The following is a 15627-nucleotide window of genomic DNA, read 5'->3' on the forward strand; positions in this document are numbered from 1 at the left end:
GGCCCCCACTCTCTTCTGGCTTGTAGGGTTTCTGCAGAGAGATCAGCTGTTGGTCTGATGGGCTTTCCTTTGTGGGTAACCTGACCTTTCTCTCTGGCTGTCCTTAACATTTTTCCCTTCATTTCAACCTTGGTGAATCTGATGATTATGTGTTTTGGGGTTGCTCTTCTCAAGGAGTATATTTGTGGCATTCTCTGGATTTCCTGAATTTGAATGTTGGACTGTCTTGCTAGGTTGGGGAAGTTCTGCTGGATAATATCCTGAAGAGTGTTTTCCAACTTGGTTCCATTCTCCTCGTCACTTTCAGGTACACCAATCAAACACAGATTTGGTCTTTTCACAAAGTCCCATATTTCTTGGAGGCTTTGTTCATTCCTTTTCATTCTTTTTTCTCTAATCTTGTCTTCTTGCTTTATTTTATTAAGTTGATCTTCAATCTCTGATATCCTTTCTTCTGCTTGATCAATTTGGCTATTGATACTTGTGCATGCTTCATAAAGTTCTTGTGCTGTGTTTTTCAGCTCCATCAGGTCATTTATGTTCTTCTCTAAACTGGTTATTCCAGTTAGCAATTCGTCTAACCTTTATTCAAGGCTCTTAGCTTCCTTGCATTGGGTTTGAACATGCTCCTTTAGCTTGGAGGAGTTTGTTATTACCCACCTTCTGAAGCCTACCTCTGTCTATTCCCCAAATTCATTCTCCATCCAGGTTTGTTCCCCTGCTGGCTAAGAGTTGTGATCCTTTGGAGGAGAAGAGACATTCTGGTTTTTGGAATTTTCATTGTCTTTGCAGTATTTTCTCCCCATCTTCATGGATTTATCTACCGTTATGGTCTTTGATATTCGTGATCTTCTGATGGGGTCTCTGAATGGACGTCCTTTTTGTTGATGTTGATGCTATTCCTTTCTGTTTGTTAGTTTTTCTTCTGTCAGGCCCCTCTGCTGCAGGTCAGATGGAGTTTGCTGGACGTCCACTCCAGACCTTGTTTGCCTGGGTATCACCAGCAGAGGCTGCAGAACAGCAGATTGCTACCTGTTCATTCCCCTGGAAGTTTTGTCCCAGAGGGGCACCTGCCAGATGCCAGCCAGAGCCCTCTTGTATGAGGTATCTTTTGGTCCCTAATGGGAGGTGTCTCTCAGTCAGGAGACATGGGGGTCAGGGTCAGGGACCCATTTGAGGAGGCAGTCTGACCCTTAGCAGAGCTCGAACGCTATGCTGGGAGATTCGCTGCTCTCTTCAGAGCCATCAGGCAGGGACGTTTAAGTCTGCTGAAGCTGCGCCCACAGCTGCCCCTTTCCCCAGGTGCTCTGTCCCAGGGAGATGGGGGTTTTATCTATAAGCCCCTGACTGGGGCTGCTGCCTTTTTTTCAGAGATGCCCTGCCCAGAGAAGAGGCATCTAGAGAGGCATTCTGGTCGCAGCGGCCTTGCTGATCTGTGGTGGGCTGCACCCACTTCAAACTTCCTGGCGGCTTTGTTTCCACTGTGAGGGTAAAACCACCTACTCAAGCCTCAGCAATGGCAGAAGCACCTCTCCCAACCAAGCTTGAGCGTCCCAGGTCGACCTCAGACTGCTGTGCTGGCAGTGAGAATTTCAAGCCAGTGGATTTTAGCTTGCTGGGCTCCGTGGTGGTGGGATGCACTGAGGCAGACCCCTTGGCTCCCTGGCTTCAGCCCCCTTTCCAGGGGAGTGAAGAGCTCTGTCTCACTGGTGTTCCAGGCACCCCTGGGGTATGAAAAAAAAACAAAAACAAAAACAAAACAAACTGCAACTAGCTCGGTGTCTGCCCAAAGGGCCGCCCAGTTTTGTGCTTGAAACCCAGGGCCCTGATGGTGTAGGCACTGGAGGGAATCTCCTGGTGTGCGGGTTGCAAAGACCATGGGGAAAGTGCAGTATCTAGGCTGGATTGCACCGTTCACAGTCCCTCATGGCTTCCCTTGGCTAGGGAAGGGAATTCCCCGACCCCTTGTACTTCCCGGGAGAGGTGACACCCCACCCTGTTTTGGCTCACCCTCTGTGGGCTGCACCCACTGTTCAACCAGTCCCAATGAGATGAGCTGGGTACCTCAGCTGGAAATGTAGGAATCACTCGCCTTCTGTGTTGATCTCGTTGGGAGCTGTAGACCGGAGCTGTTCCTATTCGGCCATCTGGCCAGCCCTCTAACAATTTCATTTTTTAAGTTTAAAAAAGCCTACGTAGAAAAAATCTAAAAAAGACATAAACTGTCTCTTCTCCAAGTTCCTAACAATGGTAGGATTGTGTTAAAATTCTGCATTATAGCTATTGCATTTTTTAATTTTTTTGAGATGGAGTCTCGCTCTGTCGCCAGGATGAAGTGCAGTGGTGCAATCTCAGCTCACTGCAATCTCCGCCTCCCGGGTTCAAGCAATTATACTGCCTCAGCCTCCCGAGTAGCTGGGACTACAGGCACACGCCACCACGCCCGGCTAATTTTTGTATTTTTAGTAGAGACGGGGTTTCACCATGTTGGCCAGGATGGTCTTGATCTCTTGACTTTGTGATCCACCTGCCTTGTCCTCCCAAAGTGCTGGGATTACAGGTGCGAGCCACCATGCCCAGCCCACTATTGCATTTAAAATTTTTCTACATTAAATAAATATTGTTCTATAATTAGAAAAAGTAGTTTTAGGCTGTCAGTGTTAGTGATGGTGGAATGCAACCCAGTACCATTTTCAGCTGACTTCGATGACCCACAGTGCAGCTCTGCAATGTCATCCACTTCTTGGTAAAATTTTTTTTTTTATCAGGTGGTGTGCATTTTGCACATTTAGAAGGCACAAGTTGTGACAATACAGAAAAGTAACAGTTCCTGTTTTGTTTGAAATTATTATTTCCCAGAGACCTGGAGGCATTAGAGTTACACACTCCCAAACTGATTTAATCTTAAATACTATTTACCCATGATAAAAAGAATCTATAAAAAATTTAGAGCTAGTATCATATTTATTTATTTGTTTAATAGGAGAACCACATAAGGATAGTATCATATTCACTGGTAAAACACTGGTGAATACTTTCTCCTAAGAACAAAGCATGTTTCTCATTGCTCTTATTTAACATCATCCTGGAGGTCCTAGCTGATGTGATATGGCAAGAAAAATAAGAGATATATAGAGTAGAAGGGAAGAAATAAAACTCTCTTTTCTCAGATGACATGATTGTCTAAATAGAAAATCCCAAGGAATCTGCAAAAAAGCTTCCAGAACTAATAAGTAAATTTAGCAAGGGTACAGGATATAATGTTAATATATAAAAATCAATTGAATTTCTATATCCTAGAAACAAAATAAAACAAAATTTAAAATTGCAATCATTTATTTATTTAAACAAAGTGGAACATTTTAATTGAACTTTCTTAAAACTAATGGATCAAGTAGCAAAGCAGTAAGGCTACAGAAGTTCAAACAATATAATTAAGGAGCTTGAGCTACTAGATAAACATAAATTTTACTCCCTCACCCACAGAATACCCATTGTTTTCAAGTTCATGTAGAACAATTTTTTGAAATGCTGCATACTTGGCAATATAGGGAGTCTAAAATTTGCTCAAGGAATTAATATCAATCAGTTGCATGGAATTATTTAGAAGAGCACCAAAAAACAGGAAATACATAAAAATCTAATAACATATGTGTAAGATCTCTATATAAAACACTGATGAAGGAAGCAAAAGAACACCTAAATAAATGGAAAGATATACTGTTTTCATGACTATTAAGACATCAATTCTTCCCAATTTTATATATATATTTATTATTTTTTTGAGACAGAGTCTTGCTCTGTTGCCCAGACTGGTGTATAGTGGTGCGACCTCAGCTCACTGCAACCTCCCTCTCCTGGGTTCAAGCAATTCTCCTGCCTCAGCCTCCTAAGTAGCTGGGATTACAGGCACCTGCCACCACGTCTGGTTAATTTTTATGTTTTTAGTAGAGATGGGGTTTCACTGTGTTGGCCAGGCTGCTCTCAAACTCCTGATTTCAAATGATCCACCTGCCTTGGCTTCCCCAAGTGCTGGGATTACAGGCATGAGCCACTGTGCCCGGCCCCCAGTTTGATTCACAGAATCACTGCAATCCCAGTCAAAATCTCAGCAGGAATGTTATAGATATTGACATGCTGATTCTAAAATTTATTTAAAAAAGGAAAAAGAATTAGACAGCTAACACAATACTTGAAAAAAAAAGAACAAAGCTGGAAGACAGATTCACATCACTTAGTTTTAAGACTAACTATAAAGCTACTATAATAAGGTAGTGTGGTATTGATGAAACAATAAACATTGATCTATGGAAAGACTAGAGTCTAGAAAGAGATTCACACAAATATGGTCAATTGATTTTTTTAAGTAGTTTTAAGTGACAATAATTACATGTATTTATGGAGTACAATATGATGTTTTAATATATGTATACATTGTGAAATGATTGAATTAAGCTAATTAACATATCTGTCACCTCACCTAATTATTTTTTTTGCAATAAGAACATTTAAAGTCTACTCTTTTAGCAATTTTTAAATATACATTATTATTATTATTATTATTATTATTATTATTATTATTTTGAGATGGAGTCTCGCTCTGTCACCTAGGTTGGAGTGCAGTGGTGCGATCTTGGTTCACTGCAACTTCCACCTCCCCAGGTACAAGCGATTCTCCTGCCTCAGCCTCCTGAGTAGCTGGGACTATATGCACGTGGCACCAAGCCTGGCTAATTTGTGTACAATATATTATTATTAACTATAGTCACCATGTGGTGCAATAGCTCACTAAAGCTTATTCCTCCTAACTTTGAAACTTTGCATCCTTTGATAGTCAGTTGATTTTTTCTTTTTCGTTTTTTTAAGCCTCTCCTTATCCAAACCCATTTGTTTTTCTTTTTTTTTGGCAATTGATTTTTGACCAAAGCATAAAGACAGCGGAAGAAAGGATACTCTTTTCAACAAAAGGTGCTGGAATAATTGGACATCTTGTTGCAAAATAAAAAAAAGAACCTGATCCATCCTTCATACCTTATACAGAAATCAACTCAAAATAGATCATAGATCTAAATTTAAAATGTAAAATTATAAAACTTCTAGAAGAAAATATAGGAGAAAATTTTGTGGCCCTATGTTAAGAAAAGTTCTTGGGGTATGACCCCAAAAGCATGATCTATAAAAGAAAACACTGACAAATTGGACTTCATAAAATTAAAACTTTTGTTCTAAGAAAGATATTGTTTAGTAAATGAAAAGATAAGCTAAAGATTTGCAGAAAATATCTGTAAATCATATGCTCAACAAAGGACTTACATACACAATATATAAAGAACCCTAAAATTCAACAATAAGGAAAGCAACAACTCAAATGAAAATGAACAAAAGCTTTGAACTCATTTCACCAAAGAAATATAAGGATGGTAAATAAGCACATGAAAAGATGCTCAACATCATCAGTCACTAGGGAAATAGAAATGAAAACCACAATGATATACGACTATACACCTATTAGAATGGCTACAATAAACGAACAGATGATAGTAAGTACTGGTTAGTATGTGGAGCAATCGATTATATACTGCTGCTGGGACTTCAAAATAGTATAGCTATTTTAGAAAAGAGTTTGAGAACCTCTTTGAAAGCTAATTATACACTTGTCACAAGGTCCAACAATCCTATTCCTAAGTATTCACTCAAGAAAAATGAAAGCTTATATGCATACAAAAACCTGTAAAGAAATGTTTTTAGTAGCTTTATTTATAATTGACAAAAAAGGAAACAACCTAAATGTCTTTCTTTTATTATTATACTTTAAGTTCTAGGATACATGTGCACAACGTGCAGGTATGTTACATATGTATACATGTGCCATGTTGGTGTGCTGCACCCATTAACTCATCATTTACATTAGGTATATCTCCTAATGCTATCCCTCTCCCCTCCCCCAACCCTACAACAGGCCCCAGTGTGTGATGTTCCCCTTCCTGTGTCCAAGTGTGCTCATTGTTCAATTCCCACCTGTGAGTGAGAACATATGGCATTTGGTTTTTTGTCCTTGTGATAGTTTGCTCAGAATGATAGCTTCCAGCTTCATCCATGTCCCTACAAAGGACATGAACTCATCCTTTTTTATGGCTGCATAGTATTCCATGGTGCATATGTGCCACATTTTCTTAATCTAGTCTATCATTGATGAACATTTGGGTTGGTTCCAAGTCTTTGCTACTGTGAGTAGTGCTGCCATACACCTACGTGTGCATGTGTCTTTATAGCAGCATGATTTAAAATCCTTTGAGTATATAAACAATAATGGGATGGCTGGGTCAAATGGTATTTCTAGTTCTAGATCCTTGAGGAATCGTCACACTGTCTTCCATAATGGTTGAACTAGTTTACAGTCCCACCAACAGTGTAAAAGTGTTCCTATTTCTCCACATCCTCTCCAGCACCTGTTGTTTCCTGACTTTTTAATGATCGCCATTCTAACTGGTGTGAGATGGTATCTCATTGTAGTTTTGATTTGCCATCTCACACCAGTTATAATGGCGATCATTAAAAGTCTAAATGTCTTTCAAATGGTGAATGAATGAACTAAATAATTCTCAGCACAGAAAAAGTACTGATACATACAGTAACATGGATGAATTTCTCAAAGCATTATGCTAAGTGAAAGGGGCCAGTCTCAAAAGGCTGCACTTTGTTTGATTCCATTTATATGACATTCTAGAAAAGGTACAACTATAGTGATGAAGAACAGACCTATGGTTGCATTTGCTAAGTATAGGGGAAGGGTTTGACTACAAATAGACAGCAAGATTGAATTTTTAAGCATTCAAAAACTCTTGATTGCAGTGGTGGTTACATGAGTATGCATTTGCCAAAACACATAGAATGTAAATCAGAAAGAATACATTTTACTCTATGTAAATTTAAAAATAAATAAATATTTAAAAATTACTGCTTCCCTGGTCTACTTCTCACTGTTACAGTCACCTATTCTAAGACCACTGGTTCGGCCGGGCGCGGTGGCTCAAGCCTGTAATCCCAGCACTTTGGGAGGCCGAGACAGGCGGATCACGAGGTCAGATCAAGACCATCCTGGCTAACACGGTGAAACCCCATCTCTACTAAAAAATACAAAAAACTAGCCGGGCGAGGTGGCAGGCGCCTGTAGTCCCAGCTACTCGGGAGGCTGAGGCAGGAGAATGGTGTAAATCCAGGAGGCGGAGCTTGCAGTGAGCTGAGATCCGGTCACTGCACTCCAGCCAGGACGACAGAGCGAGACTCCGTCTCAAAAAAAAAAAAAAAAAAAAAAAAAAAAAAGACCACTGGTTCATCCTAGAATCACAAGCTCAGAAGGAGCTTAGTGGGAACTGGTACAATTCCCAAGCCAATACAGAAAACTCCCCTAGAGGTGTCCTGGGAGCTTCTGCTTGAAGATCATCTGCCAAGAGAGAAAATCTCTATCTCCCAAAGCAGGCCTGCTTACAGTGGACAGTTTTTGTTGTTAGCAAGTTATTTATTTTATTAGCTAAAATTGGCTTCCTCACCAATAGCCCCTATTGGTCCTGGTATTATGCCCTGGAACTACGGATATAAAGGCAGAGGCCATGTCCTACACCTTAGTGGTGGCAAAAAAACTACACAGGAGGACAGCCTGAAGCCACTCAGTTGAAAACCAAAGGGGCCTGTATCTCCTGGAGCAACCTCTCTGTGCAGTAGTCTGTAAAATGCTGGGCTACCCTGAGCCAAGAGAACTCAACTGGTCTGGGCTACAGCCCTAGAAATGCCTGGACTATACAGTGAAAATCCTCTGTAAAGGAATGACATCACACACTCCCAGGGCCCTATCCTGAATGAAACTGGGAGGCTACAGTCTCAATCATTCTCTCCTTGATCAGAAAGTTATAGTGATGTTCATTCTTTCCTGGCCTCATTATTTTCTGGCCTCTAACTTCATGAAGAAAATCCACAAATCAATTATGGCTAGCAAGTAAGGGAAAATCCTTGAACAGGATTCAAATTAGCCAAGCTACAGCCCATTCCCACTAGAATCATGGCTTGGTCATCTAGGCCATCTGCCTAAGCAGAAGGGATCCATTCCAGAGAATACCCTGAACACTGTGCCAGGTTTCTTACCTGTTTGAAGTTGCCATTTTTTCTCTGCTCCCAGTCCATCATGTCATGAAAGATGGGAATCATGATATTCCGTACTTCTGGCTGTGGGACCAGTGTCACACCCAGAAAAGGACCAATCATTCCCGGAATAAAGTGGATCTTATGTTCACCTGAAAAACAAAACCCAAATTAGTTTACGCCTGCTTTGCTCCTTTCATGGAAGATTCCCAAATGGGGCCACAACACATGCTATAATCTATACTGGAAGCTTCTGAGAGCAAAGCAAGCTCTCCCCTATGGTTTTCTGAGATACTCCCCTCAACTTTTAGAGTTTATGGATAAAGTTGGCCTAGCCCAGTTAAAGCAAATGTGCAACAGTCACAAAACTGCTTTTCCAAAGAACTTCCTGACAGGTCCCACAAACTACCTGAAAATCTCTCTGAGATGAAGGAACATAGTTTGCTACTCTAGACAGAACAGGTTTCTGAGTAACCTATGAGTATCAGATGGTCTATTCACAGTGTTTATTTAACAGGAAAAACCTATATATTTCTGCTTAAATACAATGCACTCCCCTTGGAGTTTCTAGCTCTAGCCCAGAGACATTTAAGTGATGAGGATATCCAGTCCCTGGTCTAGCCACCAGAGGTCTAATAAGTCCATGGACCTTTACACCGCCTATGTTCATCTATGCCAAAGAAGTCCTCCTCCTGAGCTAGCAGGAGCCTCCTGTACAGCCCTACCCTAAAAGGCTGGCTTAGAGATTCTCTCTTTACCCACCCTGAACTCCCTTTGTGTTCATATTGCATTTCTGATGGTACCATCACACCTGCTTGGCTCAGCTCAACCCTCAACTTCCTTAATGAAGCATTTCCATGGTAAGTGCGTGATGTGGGTTTCCCTCCCATTGGCCTGCCATCTAGAGTATGTTACCAGAAGCCAGAGACAGTCCTGTGGATGTTGGGATAGGATTTTTCTCTTCCTTGCAATGGTAAAACGGAGTGAACCATCTTTCAGAGCTCTGCTCTCAGTCCTTCAGAGACTAAGGAGGAGATAAACTGTGGGTCTGTGCAATGAATGCTACAGCCAAGTAAAACCATTTCTTGGGGACCAGAGAATGTCATTTCCACCAAAAGCAATGAGGCAGAAGAGGTTTTATCAGGCAAATATGGCATTAAAAAAATTTCCATTTTGAAAACCTGTCTAAGAAGCAAATGTTTAGCTCTGAAGCTGGTTCATCATATTCCAATTTTGGTACGTGGCACAGTAGCCAGTCTCTTGCATTCCTGGGAATTTCAGAGTCAACTTTGGGTTAAAATCCATTTCCAAACTGTGCTGGATACAGGGAACTAGAGTGCTGGAAAGTCATGCTTGGGGAAATGCATCCCCACTCATGAATAGAAGGCCCTCCCACTGGCAGAAATAACTCACATCTTGCTTGCTGCCTCTAGGTTTGTGGTGGGGATGGTTAACAGAGGACTGGAGATTTTATGACTATCATTCCTATAGCTTCAGAGCCATGAACTCAGCTGAAAGCAAACTTTACTTGAAATAATAATAGTTATCTAGCATCTTGACAGGCCACTCAGAACTCTACAATATCACAGGATGGCCCACTCAGTCACCAGGGCAACCCAGAAATTCTACCAAAAACACTGATCTGACAAATTTAGATTCAAAGCAGTGGCTATTTTCAAAGCTTTCAAAGCAGAAGCTGTGCAAAGAAGGAAAGCCAAAGCTGATCTCACTCAGAGGCTGCAGTTCTCTTCTCATATGTTACTCCATGCAATTGGTGTCAAGTATCTGATCTGGATGCATGAATACCAGAGATCCAAGAAATGTTTCAATCTTTATTAAAATCAATGGCCACCTCTGCTCATGTATTGGGTATCTCTGATCTAAACTTTTGAGCCTGCAACATCCAGACTGGGAAGTGAAGAGCATGGAGGATCTTACAGGCATGGGTTCTCAAATTGGAAAAAAACTACTACAGCCCTCCTCTTCTTTTTCTTCCTTTTGACTTTAGTTCCTAAAAAAGGGGATTTTGCACATGTATTACTGAGGTCTTATTTCTCAGCCAAACTCTCCTTGCCAAGGGCTTTATGCACATGTGCTACACCATCCATCTGAGGTGTTATGTGAAAGATATGTAAGGATCTCTTGGGTCTGAATTAACATTCATAAAGCCTGGGAGACGTTATTAGTCTTGCTACTTTCTATTTGGCTATGCAATATATAGAAGCGAAGAATAGGGATAAAAAACCTACCCAAATTCTGCCACATGCTGAACAGTTCATAAGCCATCATTACACGCATGTCCCCATACCTAAGAATAGTAACACATGAGCCAACCGTTAGTGGGAGAAGGTTCAGGAAGATAGGGCTGCAAACCCATGAGGCCAGTACTTCAGTACTGTTTGTTTCTAATGCTTCCCAATGAGCTAAGCCATTGGGCTCTCGACTGAACTCCCACACCTGGCCCCTGGGAAACCACCCAGCTGAGAACCTTGTGAACCTCTGAAGGAACTGTCATGGAAACATAGCCCTATTTGGCCAAGTGGTAATGAGGTGAATATAAGACGTTTATCTTACTTATCTAGAATCTTCTTCCTTTTGACTGAGGTGATAATTTCTAGCTGAAGGCTTGGCTGATTTATGAATAGAACTGCCAGGCTAAAATAAGAATTCCACACCTAGAGAGACAGAGAAAGAGAAAACGTGACAGTCTAAGAACTTAATCTTGTAGGGAGAGTTACTAAATACATACATGTAGCATAGAACCCATTTTACAATCTTAAGATCCTCATTTTTTTTCCCTTTTAAATATCTTTGCGAACAGGAATTTGTTCTTCTTTTTTCCCCTCTTGACTCCTTCTGAAGCCAACTGTGTTGATTCTGGACTAGAAAGCATACTCATGGAAGTCTGGCTACCAACACTTCCAACAGGGGTACCCCAGGTCATATTCTAATCATCATCAGGCTTAGAAGCTGTTTGATACTATGAATCTGTTAATAAAGCAAAAACAAGTGAGCTTGGTTTTGGCTTTCTAAGGTTATTGCAATAATATTGATGGATTTCAGGAGTGCCTACCTTAAAGTCAAAGTCAGTCTCTGTGAAATTCTTGTGCAGTGCAGAGGACAGGTACTGGACAGTAGTGACTATAATACTGCAGTAAGGAAACAAGGTATTGGCAGAATTAAAAGACTAACAATGGCATCTAATGGCTTGGCATCAGCTGTCTATAGCCTGTGTGCAAGCTTCTTGGGTACAACTTGTTCCCATGTAAGATGTGACTATAAAGGAAAGAGAAAATGGTACAAACTCTATAGAAAAAAACTCTACAGAAAACCAGTCTTGGATAAATGCCCCACAGTTGGCAGGACAGCACAGGACATCACTGGGTTCTAGACCTAGTTCTGCCATTACCTGGCCTTCATACTTCTCTCTGGGTCTCATTTTCCCTACCTATAAAAGGTGGTAGGAGTTCGATGGTTCTTTAAAGTTTCTCTCAGTTCAGAGTAGTTCTAGTATTTTGGAGACCTCTGGGTAATCAACAGATATTATGATCACTTTGTAGGACTTAATAATAATTTTATTATTATACTGGATAACAGGGGTTTATATAGGTAATAAATCTTTAATCATATACTATTATTTTCATCTATGTGTCATTCGAATTCAGCTCTTTTGGTCTAGCTTGAGTCATCACTCTCAATCTTAGCCTGGGCACACAGAAGGGACAATGCGAGGCTGTCCTGCTGGAACAAGAGAGTGAAATGGAGAGGAAGTCTAGTGGGACAGTAGGTTTCATTTTCATTACATAGGGCCTTGGCTACCTGACAAAGAGACTTATGTCTAACAGTGGCCACCTCTGCTTAGATGCAGAAGAACATGACAAAAACAGTGCATTAGAAAGACTAGTCCACCACTAGAGGGGGTGAAAAATTTAAAGGGTCACAGCTTTGAAAGAAAAAACTGCTCTTGCAGGACAGGCTGGGGAGCCTGAAGTGCTCTGAATGGAGCTAAGAGATAGAAACAAGAAGGATTCAAATGGAAAAGTCACTATGTGAGGAAGTATCTGTGCAACTTTGTTTGTAACCATCCTTCTATTCTTTATAAAACATTTGTATTTTGGAAAAAGTTACAGTGTGCTATAAAAGGTATAAAGTGGAAAGACTATGCTAGTATCTTGCTAATATATCTAACAAATACTTTCATTATATTTTATATGTCAATATAAAAGGCAGATCAGCGGGAGGACGCAATGGGCTAGAGTGTGTAGGCCAAGTAGCCTTCTTCTGAATAGAGAGAGACCAGATGAGCCAGCCCCTTACCACATGCATCATTTGTCTGGTTTGCCAGGAGGAAGCACAGGCTAGAAATATAAATGAAGCAGTCAGGTTAGGGTTATCTTGAGAATAAATTCTATGTCAGTAATCAGAAGTGGTCAGAGCCTTGCAGCCAGGTCTCAGGTGGGTAACTGGCACTGACTATGGTAGACAACAGAATTTACATCGAGAAGGCGGCTTGGGACAATGCCTAAACCTACAGGGCAGCAGAGGCCAATGGGACACTAAGCAGGCCTCCCTCAAGGAAGAACCCTTCTCAGGATATTATATTTCACATCCTGAAAACTTCCTTCTCTATCCTTACTGTACCATCATCTGCCAAGCACAAAAACGTTTTTCTCATTTGCTCTCTCCTCTCTTTTCCCATGGTCCTGGCCTTCATTTGTCTTGCTCATGTGCTCCCTCTCTGAAACACACATACTCTTCTTAGTCTGAGAACAGCTCAGTAATGCTGATACAGAGCCCCTCCATACTCACTTGCTTGTGAGCAGTCTCATTACCATCCAGTCCCGAGGGAAGACACTCATCTTCATTAGGTTCCGGAACACACAAAAAATCTTCAGCAGAAATTCCTGACAGCAGAGGAAAGCTGATGTGAGATACCACCACCACAATATGCATCTCCTCAATAGGCCACTCCTGGCCACTAGATCATGAGAATGGGTGGGACTAGTGAGTTAAGTATGGTTCTCTCTGTGAGTTGTTTCTTAGATGGCTACATGAGAGTGAGTTCTGGGTACTCTCACAGGCCAGATGGAAGCAGACCCAAACTGGGCAGAACAGAGGTAGCTCTATTCCCACAGTGCCCAAAGCAGCTTTATACCCATTCTACACCCCAAAGCCCAAAGCATGGGACAGACTAAGGTCTAGCCAAACTGGTGTCTGACTGAGTCCATGGGCTTAATTTTCTGGGGCATGGCCCCTGAACGTTTGATTGTAAGAACATGCTTTTTTGGATATTAAGAACACAATGATGGGAGAGGCATTTTAGGAATGGCAGAGTAAAGATCTCTGAAAATCTGCTTGTCCATGAAAGCAATGGGGTGGCTAACACTGGTTAACCAAAGGCTTGTGACAATCCAAGAAATGTTTATTCAATGACAATGGATGAATAATAACAATGAGTTTTGTTGAATTTTTAACTTGCACTATTCCCATCCCCTCCTACCTCCACAGTAGCCTTAAAAACAAGCTGCTGTAGAATCATGAAAGTCATGAAAACCAGCAGCCTAGCAGCCATTAGAAGGGAGAGAATGGTTTTGGAACTCCTACAAAAAGTTCCGACCCCCAGAATTGTTATTATTTGATCTGTTTGGCAGCTTCTTGGAAAAACTCCATTCATAGGGCTTGTCTTAATTTAACCTGGCTCAGAGCTCACTCAAGTGAGGAAAACACGATACCCAAGGCATTTGTTGGAGCAAAACAAAAAACAAAAAAAAGTATAATTTAACATCCCAGCTGCATGAAGCAGCCATGTCATTTGAGGCAAACAAGAGAACGACTAAAAAAAAAAAATTATATAAGGAAAATCTGAGGAATGAAATATCTGTAGGGGGCCTTGAAAAGCTCTGACATATTCCTGGGAATTTAGAAGGCCACACATGTATACAGGGCTGTGCACATTCCTAGAGAAGGCCTGAGAAGGCCTAATCTCTCACCTGTGCTGACCTTGAGGCTCTGGGTAAGCAGGAAGTGAAGACTATGGCTGAACTTAAAAGTGCTGGAGCAATGACAGTGAGCCTCAACACATACATATAAAAACCCCCCTAAAAATGTGGAGAGTTATTGATTTAAGGCATTTAAGACTATCTCTGTTCAGTTATTAGCTGATCATTAACTAACTGCATGGAGACTTTAGTGACTGCATATAATTAAAAAATACAGATATTAAAGAATGGGTCCAAGAATGGTGGCTCACACCTGTAATCCCAGTGTTTTGGGAGGCTGAGGCAAGAGGATCACTTGAGGCCAGGAGTTTGAGAACAGTTTGGGAAACATAGCAAGATCCCTGTCTTCACAAAAAATTAAAAAAATAGCTGCATGTGGTGGTGCATGTCTGTAGTCCAAGCTACTCAGGAGGTTGAGGTAGGAGGATTTCTCGAGCCCAGGCAAGGTTGTAGTGAGCTATGATCACATCAGTGCGCTATGGCCTGAGCAATACAGCAAGACCCTGTCTAAAAAAACCCCAAAAAGCAATGAGTCCAATAATATTACTAAAAAAAGAAACAAGCATCATCAACAACATAAAGCAATAAAAAGCAACAATAACAAGCCCTGGGGATGTGGGGAAGGGATCTGATTTCCAGAGTTGCCAAATTATTTAAAATGTCCAGTTTTCAACAAAACATCATAAGATATAAAAAAACAGGAAAGTATGGCCCATACACAGGCAAAAAGAAGTAAATAAAAACTTTTCCTGAGGTAGCTCAAATATTGGACTTGCTTGGAAAATACTTTAAACAAAGAACTGAAGGAAATCACACTTAAAGAATTAAAGGAAAGTTTAAGAACAATGACTCACCAAATAAAGGATACCAACACAAAGGGTAGAAATTACTTAAAAGTACACCAAATATAAATTCTAGGATTGAAGAATACAATCACTGAAATGAAAAATTCACTAAAGGGGCTCAGCAGCGGATCTGAGCTAGCAGAAGAATTAGCAAATTTGAAGCCAAGTTAACTGAGATTACCTCAAGTAAGAAAAACAAAAAGAAGAAAGAATGAAGACAAATGAACAGAGCCTCAGATACCTGTGGGGCATCATTAAGGGTATAAACATACACACAGTGGTAGTGCCAGAAGGAAAAGAGAAAGAGAAATGGGAAGAAATAATGGGGAAAAACTTTCCAAAATTGATGAAAAAGTCTTCACACAGGCCGGGCGCGGTGGCTCAAGCCTGTAGTCCCAGCACTTTGGGAGGCCGAGACGGGCGGATCACGAGGTCAGGAGATCGAGACCATCCTGGCTAACACGGTGAAACCCAGTCTCTACTAAAAACTACAAAAAACTAGCCGGGCGAGGTGGCGGCGCCTGTAGTCCCAGCTACTCAGGAGGCTGAGGCAGGAGAATGGCGTGAACCCAGGAGGCGGAGCTTGCAGTGAGCTGAGATCCGGCCACTGCACTCCAGCCTGGGCGACAGAGCGAGGCTCCATCTCA

General features: G+C 41.3%; 1 protein-coding gene across 1 annotated transcript in view; it reads right to left on the minus strand.

Moving 5' to 3' along the window:
• The window catches only part of DOCK3 (dedicator of cytokinesis 3), a 404390-nt gene that overhangs the window by 62286 nt on the left and 326477 nt on the right, over positions 1-15627 (minus strand). Inside the window, exons 24-28 of the mRNA XM_017890007.1 lie at positions 12946-13040; positions 11210-11285; positions 10711-10811; positions 10386-10444; positions 8140-8288 (exon numbers count right to left, since the gene is read on the minus strand). Of these exons, the coding sequence (XP_017745496.1) occupies positions 8140-8288; positions 10386-10444; positions 10711-10811; positions 11210-11285; positions 12946-13040 (480 nt within the window). The remainder of the gene's footprint in view (positions 1-8139; positions 8289-10385; positions 10445-10710; positions 10812-11209; positions 11286-12945; positions 13041-15627) is intronic.

This window comes from Rhinopithecus bieti, unplaced genomic scaffold (genome assembly GCF_001698545.2).
Source record: "Rhinopithecus bieti isolate Rb0 unplaced genomic scaffold, ASM169854v2 scaffold_43, whole genome shotgun sequence".
Lineage (NCBI taxonomy): Eukaryota > Metazoa > Chordata > Mammalia > Primates > Cercopithecidae > Rhinopithecus > Rhinopithecus bieti.